This window comes from Sipha flava, unplaced genomic scaffold (genome assembly GCF_003268045.1).
Source record: "Sipha flava isolate LNK unplaced genomic scaffold, YSA_version1 17945_pilon_pilon, whole genome shotgun sequence".
Classification (NCBI taxonomy): Eukaryota; Metazoa; Arthropoda; class Insecta; order Hemiptera; family Aphididae; genus Sipha; species Sipha flava.
The window spans coordinates 1-10,893 of record NW_020272138.1 but is presented as its reverse complement, the minus strand read 5'-3'; the positions used below and the strand labels follow the sequence as shown (position 1 = coordinate 10,893).

The window sequence follows — 10,893 nt, the reverse complement described above, 5'->3', positions numbered from 1 at the left end:
AATCAAATTCATTTAGTTTACATAAAATATTTTAGATCTTTTGAATCTTATGACTACAGTTAAATTATAATAGTAAAATCTTAACAAGTATGATATGTTTCTTTTTAGAACTCGCATTTTCTATGGATTCAACATAGAGGAGGTGTCCTTCAAGGGCCGGGTAACCACTTATAATTTTTTTAGTTGAATTTTATACATTAAATATTTTATGGAATAATAATCAAATTCATTAATTTCATGTAATAGATCAGTTTCTAAACAAAAGATAGCTAGTTTATATCTATTATTTATTGAGAACTCTAAAGCATTAGTTATGAAATACTGCTGAGATATACTAAAAAAATTAATTGTAGTAGAAATAATATTAACCAAAAGGAGGTTCCTTTGAATAAATCAATTTGTTTTAAAAATGGAAGGTTAAATAAATCTGCTATAAATTACGAATTTGTTTTTCAGAGAATACCGATATATCATATGCATTTCTCTTATTTTGTGCAGTTGTCCCAACAAAGAATAAATTGGATGCATATTTAATCTCGATATCAAAAAGTTGTCTAGTTTGTTTCTTATGTTGCTATCAAAAAAGTGATTATAATTTAGAAAATGAATAAGAAAATACAATAGAAGTAAAATAAAAATTAAATATATTACGGTTCTACAGTAATTCATTTTCATTTGTATGTTCATTTTATCTTTTTAAATTTATTTTTCTTCCAATATAGGATATACGGACGAAGCCATTTGAATGTGGAGACAAATGGACGTAAAAATATATATATATATATATATATATAAATCAATAAATAAAATAAATAAGTTATTTAGACTTATTATAATATGTAAATTTTAATGTCAAAAATATTCATTCAAAAAACTTCACCATCGCGATTTGAATTAATTAATGAAATATTACATGTACACTTGAATGCAACTAATACGGTTATAGATGTGTATTGTCGTGTTTCGATAAAGTGTGATAATTATTACAAGTTGTAAAAACTAACAAGTTATATATATTGATATAAAAGGTACCTACTGCCAAAACGATAAAATTCGATAAGGTTTGATATTATGATACAATACCATTAGTTATATTATGAACATAAAATATCAATGGTTTTATAGCTTAAGTGGGCCTCACACGATCAGTAATACTGACAGTAGAAATATTGACAGTATTTACATTACTGACAGTGTACTAGATGTTGCGCCGCGTCCGCTCCTACGAGGACGCGGCGGTTGTCGGACGTGACTCCCGGGGTGTTGGAATAAGGTTACCCTTGTTCAACAATAATAACACATAACACTAAGATTTATAATTGCCAAAACGTACATATATTATGCTGAAAAATAATTAGGCGCCTTTATACAAAACAAAATAACTACATAAACTTCCGCCGCAGATGCGCTAATCGAAATAAATAATAATAATAAGAATAATAAAAAATCATTCGCATCAGCGCGACATTGATCTACCTTGTGGTAACCCCAGACCGTGCGGTTTCACCCACGCGACCGTGTTAATACACGTGCGACGGACCGGAGACTACCTGAAGTCTTCGGAGTACACGATGAAGACTCTGGCTCGAGAAAAGGCCCAGATGACTGCCAATCCGTGGACCACGTCCGCGATGCAGTTCGACGATAGCTCCGCAGCAACCGGTCGCAGTACACAAAGTCGACAACCAATAAAAGACCGACGACACGGCAAAATGATACAAATAAAACAAAGCCTCCGGGCGTGACGAAACGGCACTCAGTTCAAAAGAAAACGGCAGTCACAGCAACTCCCAAGAACACGTCGTGTCATCGGCGACGCATACGAGCGAAGCGAAATCCACATATTTGGTGCGATGGAAAACACAGCGAGCGAAAAACCCACCACCCAAGCGGCCGTTGACCGAACCGGTCTTCTTGTGACTGGCCGGTGGGAGAGGGCGTGCCACGAAACTTCGAGAAGCTTATGGCACAAATGACATGCGTTTGGCGCGTATTTTCAAACTACTGGTGAGCCTGAACAGTACTCCTTAAACGGTCAATACAAATTATAGTCAATACTCAGTATTTTTTACTTTCACAGTAGTTCAGATCAATTGTTGATAGTGTAAATTAATTCTTTTAGAGTCGTTAATTTTTTTAAACTCTTATCTAAAGTTGCTTCTTAATGTATTAATTTTTTTTTTACATCTTCAATAATTGAATAAATAATTAATAAAAATAATAATTCTACAATTATTGTAGAGTTGTTTTTCAAAAGTTTATAATAAACTAAAAGTTTTTTATAGGCAGAATTTTTTTTATCTCTATTGGAGTACTCTTTACAACGAACATTCCACAATTCGGATAATTGTTTGTACTCCGAAATAAAATCACGCAAAATGGCCAGATCGCGGAATTCGCGACTTGTGGATCCACTTCCGTCATCCCTCGCTGGGATGCCAATACTGTTGAATTGTCAATATCGACCTCACACTATCAATATAATCATCAGTAAATAAATTCTGACGACTCGATATCCAATTTTTCCATCAGTCATCAGTATGGTTTTTCCATACTGACAGTACATCAGTACTCACATTAGCTAACTAAATAACCCCTAACTAAATAAAATTTGCAAATTTCTAATGTTCAGCAAAACGCAGAAACTCATAATTAACTTAAAAATGCATGGTGTGATATAATTAACTAATACAGTCGAACATAAATTAGTATATTAAGCTTTACAATAATAATTAGTATAATATTTACTTTCAATGATATGTGATGTTGTAGTAAGATATAATCCTGAGTGAGTAAATGAAAGTAAATGTTTAACTGTAAACATTATAGCTGTTACAAAAATGCATTAGTGCAACTAAAACACTAATACAAAATTATAATGATTTAAAACTAAATCATATGATATAAAAAATAATATTAGGATTGTAATTTTTTTTCTGCTTATTTATATTTTAGCCACATTTAAGATTTTATCTTCATCTTGACTATCCATAAAAAAGGCATATTTCTTTATCTACGAGTATAGATCTGTATAATGTAATGTTATAATCACGATAATGCATTTTATTTTTTCCCTTAAATTACACAGTTCAATCATTAACTAATTATAGATATACTTGTTATTACAAACCAATCTGTGTTATAAAAATAAGAGATATAAGATATTTTTGTTTGAAAAAAATTCAATCAAATTCAGTTGTTTGTTTGAAATTAACATTAAATACATTGGCACATTTGCCTAGCAATAAAAACGATGTATTTAAGAAATTAATATTTTGTAAACTACTTATTTACAATTGCATGATAATACAACAATACGTGTACTTACCTTATTTGTACGTGTGCATTGCATAATAATATTACCAAAAACAATTGTTAAATAATGAAAAAATAATGCTATAGTATTATTATTATTATTATGCATTTTAATATATCATTATATAAATAATATTTAAATAATATTACTGGTATATTCAACGTGGTACGGTCGTTGGCATTATATGTGTATTTTTTAGTTTAATTTAAAGCTAAATTAACACGAAAACGAAAGTAAGTTAAATTTTTAAACGTATTTTCTACTAAATTCACGACTAAATGATTCGATTCGATTAAAACCAAAAAGCGGTTTATTTGATTTTAACATATGCGAAAAGCACTGCCATGAAGATTGAAAGTAGAAATACCATTCAGTACAATATGATGTCCTAGTTGTTTAAATGGTTGAATTTAGCCATAGGACAATGACCTAATTGTTAAAAATGACCAAAAGTAGACGGATTTTCAACTTTAATCGAATTAAATCATTGATCATGCGATTAAGTCGAAAATTGGTTTACAAATTAAATTTTCTTTCAATTTTGTCACACGGCAACAGTCATTTGACCGCGGTCGACCTGTTTAGACGCAGCTTTAGGTTAAACCAAAATGTGTGCATTTTGAAAAACAATCAATATATTTTTCTTATTCACAGATACTGGCGCCTTGAAACGTACTTCGGTTCTTGGGTGGATGGCCATTTGGGAACACTACGTGCCATTGGCTTCTTTGTTTTTTTTTAAACTGTCCTTAGCATGAAATAAGAAAAGGAAATAAGCTTATGAAACAAAGCTTATAATAGTTATTTTACCTAGTGCATTAAGAAGTCGAATGATAAAAAAAAAAAATCGAACATATTAGTACATCGAAATAGTATAGGTATTTTTGTTGCATAGGCAATTTCGTATTATTTGTTGAACTTATAATATAATTTTCAAATCAATCGCGTTGTATGATAATTACATTATACGTTCAACAAATAATAACACGAGATTACCTATGCCTTCAAAATACCTAACCCTATACTATTTCGTTGTATTTATATGTTCAATTTAATTTTACATCATCCAACTTCTTAATGCTTTAGGTAAAATAACTATTGTAAGCTTTGTTTCCATAAGCTTCTTTCCTTTTCCGATATGATCACCGCTGCCATCAACACAACTTTTTGACATCTAGCTTATAATAGTCCACGTAACACTTTTCGCCGATTTTCAATTCTACTTTCATCCTGTAGACCGCCGAATTTCTAGTGTTCCGCAGCCATAGCACTTCAGTCTTTAACTGTGGACCGCGGTTTTCTGCCTTTTGTTTTTCAGTGTCTGCAGTAACACCGAGTATTTGGCGTCTATGGTCAAGAGTGGCTTGGGTACTGATGTTTTGGTCCACCACTATACCGCCGGACGGTGCGTACACTAACTGACTTTTAGCCACCTCAAAACACCTTTTGTGCATGACACAATTGCACGCTGTCAAACGGAATATTCAAGTTTTAGATAGAATACAGTACTTTTACTTAATCCCGCGAGTACCCCAAAAATAGAATGAGGATTTTGATGATAGAATTGTAATTTTTAGAAACTTTTGTTTTTGTACCAAATCTTATCTCTAGTCATATATGTCTACCTTACCGATGCATTCAACCATTTTCAAAATTCTAAAAAGACATCTCTGATCACACAGCGAACATTTCTTCTTCGTATACATCATTTTCTTAACTTTCAGGTGGCCGACCATATCACAAATACAAATTGCTTCCATGTTGTTCATTGTTTTTTAATTTATCTTCCACAACAAATTAAATATAAAAACAATAAAATATACTCTTGGTATATTTGAAACGAATAAATTACAAAACAAATTCGTAATACGGAAGACAAAATTAACGAAATCGACGGAAAATGTAAGAATAATTCTACTATCGAGGTATCAACAACTGTCTCCAGTGGTAACTAAGAAAAACGTTAATTGATTTTTCGAGATTGCCTATGACAACTATTAAGTAATATTATTTTTATAAAACATCAAAATCACATGATTTGGATTCGCGCGGGATTTTAAAATACACTGTTCGTTTTATGTCGAAATAAAAAATAAATAAAAATTACTTTTTTAATTTTACATAATAATTTATATATATAATTTATTATTTATTTATTATTTATATAATAATAATATATAGTATTTTCTGATGCATTAATATATTTTTCTTTATTGCAATTCTCTCTTTAATCATTTAATAGAAGTAAAATATTTTCAAACAGTTTTGACATATATGTAAAATAAATCATAAGATGTATATGAATTCAGTAGTATAATGATTATAATAAAAAGAACATAATATTACAAAGTGTATTTTTGCTGTAAGAATGATACTGTAGAATGATACATAATACTGTCAGTATCAAAAATATTGTCAGTGATATTGATCGTGTGAGGGCCGCTTTATAAATATACCTTTATATATTTTTTTTTTTTTGACGTCCAAATGGCTATGTCCATTTGTCCCTATTCGCCAATCAAGGCAAGTTAGTGAACGAAGTATAACTTAATTCCGAAATCATAGAAATAATTGTTTTTAGAGACGTACTTTTTTTTGACGTAGTCAAATTTTCGTATTCATTGTTATTAGTTTTGTAAAAATTTATTAGAAAGTAAATTAAACATAACGAAAATTAATATAACGCAGAGGTATTGTCTTATTGTTTAAATTTCCCTGCCGTTTAATTATAAATATATGTATTATACTCGTAGAATTAACAATATGATATATATATGTGATATACATACGTATACTTTATATTATTTATAGTCCGATACACGTAATTCACACGTTATTTGCTTTAACTTGATGGACAGTAAAATGGGATGAATGAAAACGTATACACATATGTTTTATATACATGGACCACTAGCCTAGTGGTTAATAAAATATTTACCGTCAATTGACCGTGGGGGTGGAGGAGGAGACGAAGTTGGTACAGATAAAGACATGATAGAGCTCTGAGACACAAAATATTCTTCACTGCCACTCATTATATTATTAAGTTTAGGTAGAGTACAATGTAATATAATATGTATTATACAAGATCAAACCAAAAATTACGAAATGCAATGAACACGGAATAATAAAGCCAACTAAATAGGTACCTACTCATAATATTTTATTGTACGTTTACCGAATTAAAGTAGATATGAGGTACATAATGAAGTTATATCTATAGAAAAATACCTTATAACATGCATAAGATAAGGTATATGAAATTAATAGACCTTAATATCGTTGATATTTTGGAAATTCATACTATTTTAAGTAATATCTTATAAAAAAAATCAGTTTTGCGATAAATTTGGCGATAATGATTAACGATTACAAATATGTAATCATGATTACTGATTACTTTGAGAGATGATTAAACGATTAATGATTAATGTAATTTAATAAAGTAATCGTAATCGATTACGTAATTTAATCGTGAATTAATCGATTACGCCCAACACTGTTCGCGGGTCGTAGTTTGGAAATCCCTGCCATAAACCATGACCGTCGTCGTGAAAGATAATAGAATTTTTACCGTCACAACTGGAATTTGTATGTGCCATGTGGATTATAATTAATTATTGTGCTATGCTATTAATATATTTTATTTGTCAACAATTACTTATTAGTTATCAGAATTATCAACTTTTTGGTAACGGATACATTTTTTTTCCGTAATATAAAATTTATTTTCGTTTTTGATTTTGTTGTAATATTTTTTTTAATTTCGTTATTATATTTTTTTTATTTTCGTTTTATTAATTTATTTCGTTATTATAGTTTTTTTGTTTTCGTTTTTTTAATTGTTTTTGTTTTTCATTTTTTTTTCGTTCAATACTTAACGTTTTTTAAAAATGTTTTCGATCTCCGATAAAAATTAAGAGAATGTAATGGTTTGCAGGTATGTAAGGAGAGCTGAAGATAATCAGTGCTCGAATTGGGAAAAATAAGTAGAGGGGCTCAGTTTAACGATTTAAAAATTACGTTCCGCGTGCGCAATTATTTAAAACCAGTGTTCGAAATGGAAAATTTTCTGAACTGGAACTCTCATTTTAGTACATACCATAGAATTAGGAACTTCAACCCACCAAAATTATAATTTCACCTTCTTGAAATACTAAGCTTTTTTTATTACATAAGTTGTACCTACTATTTAATACTGTTTTGGTTAAAATTATATTTTGGCAAATCATTTTTTTTCATCTATGATGCTATGTGGAGTGCTAAATCCACAGACGCTTTATCAGAGTGTAAAATATTTCCCAAATTAATACCACTTAAAACTTGTTAATCTATTATCTATTTCATTTGGTAAATCAACAGAAGGCCTTTGAGTTTTTACAATTTTATAAATAATTCTAAAAACTAGAACAAGGTTTGGAAAATCGAAGAGTTATGTCAACAACAGATAATCTAAAATTTGTTATATTTTTACAAATCAAACAACCTAATGCTTTATTTTTAACTTTTAAAATTCACATACATATTGTGTAAATAAAGCTAAAATGCACAATCGGTGGACGACGATTATCGTATAGATAAGCAATAAATTTACTTATGCGTCGCGGACTTTAGACGTTTATTAAATATCTTACAATGAACAATTCTGCAAAATGTTTAAATTTTACCAAAATATGGTAGGTACACTAAACATTTGTTTGAACCGGAACGATAAACGTATTTTTTTTACGAACCGGAACCAGTGGCGTATTTGAGAGGGGAGGGCGATGGAGGCAATCGCCCCCCCCCCCCGAGAATTTTTGACCAAGACAATTTTTATATAAATAATGGGTATTTTATTAAGAAACACAAATTATGATTTATTTTATAGTCTTTACTAGCAGACCCGGCGAACTCCGTTTCGCCACCAGATTCGTTTTATGTAACATTTCGTTTGGTGATTAAAAGATAAAGAAAAAAATTTTTTTTGTTATATATTTGAAAAGGAAAATATTTATTTCATTTCACAACAGTAATAAATTCATTTCAATTACCTACTAAAATGAAGTGTTATTTGTTTCATTGTAGTGCTCTTTGGTAAACCACATTTTTTGTTTTTTGGTCTGACGTTAACACAAACAAAGCGGATGGTTTCCCAACTCGTGAACACGCAACGTATAACTGTCCATGTGAAAAACAATGATTTTCCAAATTTATCCCGCAAACACTAAGCGATTGGCCTTGCGACTTATTAATTGTCATTGCGAACGCAAGGCGAACTGGGAATTGCAATCGTTTGAAGTCAAACGGAAGATCAGTCGGAATCATTGGTATTCGAGGAATACATACATTTTCACCTGCGTACTTTCCGTTAATAATGGTTGCCTCAATTAAATTCGGCATAAGTCTCTTTACCGAAAGTCGAGTACCGTTGCAAAGTCGCGGTGGATTCAAATTACGCAGTATCAAATAACTGTACCAACTTTCAGTTGCAAGTTATGTGGTGGAAATCCTGGTATCTCCAGAGAGTTCAAAAACTCCGTTGGATAATTTACTACATCATCGGGATTTGTTATTGAATCAACGGATTTGTATGTCACCAAATCGCCAGCAATTTTTGATTGAATGGTGAAATTCAGTGCGTGGACATCATTATTCTTTGCTGCAAGAATTGCTCGTTGACTTAACCAAGCATAATTCTTATAATTCTCACTAATGTTTGGGAAAACATTTTCAATAAGAACTAATTGAGTGTCTACAAATCGGCAAAAGTCGTTGGTAAGAGTAATTAATCCAGATGTCGCATCAACTGGGACTTTTCCATTTCCAAGATCTAACAATTGTTTGGAAAATTGTGCAGCACTTTGATCATTTTGAAGTTGAACTCTCATATTAGTGGTTAGCGATAATGTTTTTACGTTATTCCATAAAGGTGATGCCTTTAGGCAAGCATTCAATTCATCTGCAGGCGTTCCACGGGGAACTACTGGCAACGTCTGCCTGAAATCGCCTGCCAACAATATCATCAAGCCGCCAAAGATGTTGTTATTTCTCCGAAGATCCTTCAGTGTGAAGTTAAGTGCTTCAAGTGATTTCTTATGTGCCATTGTGCACTCATCCCAAACAATGAGCTTGCATTGCATTAACAATTTTCCCATTGCACTGGATCGGGAAATATTGCACGTTGGAGTATCAATTGTGTTTAAATTGAGTGGCAACTTAAGCGCAGAATGTGCAGTACGACCGCCATCTAGAAGAGTCGCCGCAATTCCAGATGATGCTAACGCCAAAGCTATGTCACATCTTGATCGAATAGTGGCCAAAATCAATGAAATGACAAATGTTTTCCCTGTTCCTCCAGGTGCATCCAGGAAGAATAGACCACCAGTATTATTGTCCACCGCTTGCATTAATGTTTTGTATACTTGTTTTTGCTGTTCATTCAGCAACGGAACATTATTTTTAACGAATTCCTGCAATGTATCAACATTGTATTGCAGCTCTCGATTTAATTCTTGGTTGAATGCATCGTGCATCGATCGATTTGGCGCAATCATTCCTACTTCAATCAGTAGCTTGTTTGCAATAGTCAAGCATTGATCCTCAATCAGAATCAATCCTTCATTGTAGATTTCATCGGTTATTTGGATGTCAGGATTATTCGTTTGAATACGCAAGCGATGCAAGATATCTTCACATATGGCGTCTTTGTATTTGTTCCATAACTGAATTGGTTGTGAAGGAAAACATGTGGTGATGATAATTGCGAACAGCGTTCGTATTTGGTACGCATTTGATGAAACAACTGAATCTGCAAGTGTTAAATCCCAATGAGAATCGTTCTCCAGCAAACCCAATAGTTGACATGCTTCTCGATATGTTTGGCATTGGTGGCCATTCACAGTTTTCAAATGCGCAAATGATTTCGGTCCACGTACATTTACTAACAGCAGTCGCAAATAAAAACATTCATCGTTTCTAGGATGAACAGTGTACATACGACCTAGTGCATCAGTTGAAAACACCTGTGGCCAGTCTGGAACTGGGGTTCCTTGTTTGCGACGTTGGAATTTCTTTGTTGATTGATTCCAAGTGTAATACTTGGGCATTTCAACGTACATCAGCGTCGCTGCGAATGGATCTGCTTCACACATTGCAAAGAAGCTAGTCAATGTTGTCGATGGTGGTCTCTCAGCTCGTTGTGCCGCATTAGCCTCAGTGAAGTAAACTCTTTGGCCATTTTCCAAATGCACTGCTAAATGTACAACTGTGGGATATCTTTCATGAATTTGAAATGACAATAATCGCCACAGTGCTTCATTAGTACTGACGTATCTGCCCATTTGGAAGTTGCTGATTTCGTCATTCACATTTTCCGACGCAATACCAAACACAGCCATGTCGCTGCCTTTTGTGACGTACTTGCACAAATATTTGATTGATTTGGCCGAATGACAACTCTCAACGTTTGCATGTGTTTCGAAAATTCGTGATAGCAGCGGGCAATATGGTACAATGAATTCATTTCCGATCTCAATCTCTTGATTTTGAACTTTAACTTTGATAGTTCGACCGTTATCTTCTTTTGAACGCCGACG

At 32.1% G+C, this 10,893-nt stretch overlaps 3 protein-coding genes and 1 long non-coding RNA gene across 4 annotated transcripts; 1 reads left to right on the top strand and 3 right to left on the bottom strand.

Moving 5' to 3' along the window:
• The first annotated feature begins 95 nt into the window (after nt 1-95).
• Nucleotides 96-794, top strand: LOC112680642. Its single transcript, XR_003148327.1, has 3 exons — nt 96-160; nt 457-626; nt 723-794. It is a non-coding gene; the product is annotated as an uncharacterized LOC112680642 (long non-coding RNA).
• A 3,554-nt stretch (nt 795-4,348) lies between these two features.
• LOC112680641 lies at nt 4,349-5,364 on the bottom strand. Its single transcript, XM_025550807.1, has 2 exons — nt 4,947-5,364; nt 4,349-4,784 (listed from the first exon to the last, which is right to left on the bottom strand). The coding sequence occupies exons 1-2, from the start codon at nt 5,083-5,085 to the stop codon at nt 4,471-4,473; spliced, it is 453 nt and encodes a 150-aa protein (XP_025406592.1). The 5' UTR covers nt 5,086-5,364; the 3' UTR covers nt 4,349-4,470.
• Nucleotides 5,365-8,276: 2,912 nt separating this feature from the next.
• LOC112680640 lies at nt 8,277-8,708 on the bottom strand. Its single transcript, XM_025550806.1, has one exon. It carries the CDS (start codon nt 8,696-8,698, stop codon nt 8,375-8,377), a length of 324 nt encoding a protein of 107 aa, XP_025406591.1. The 5' UTR covers nt 8,699-8,708; the 3' UTR covers nt 8,277-8,374.
• A 52-nt stretch (nt 8,709-8,760) lies between these two features.
• On the bottom strand, nt 8,761-10,695 carry LOC112680643. Its single transcript, XM_025550808.1, has one exon. The coding sequence runs from the start codon at nt 10,693-10,695 to the stop codon at nt 8,761-8,763; it is 1,935 nt and encodes a 644-aa protein (XP_025406593.1).
• Nucleotides 10,696-10,893: the final 198 nt, after the last annotated feature.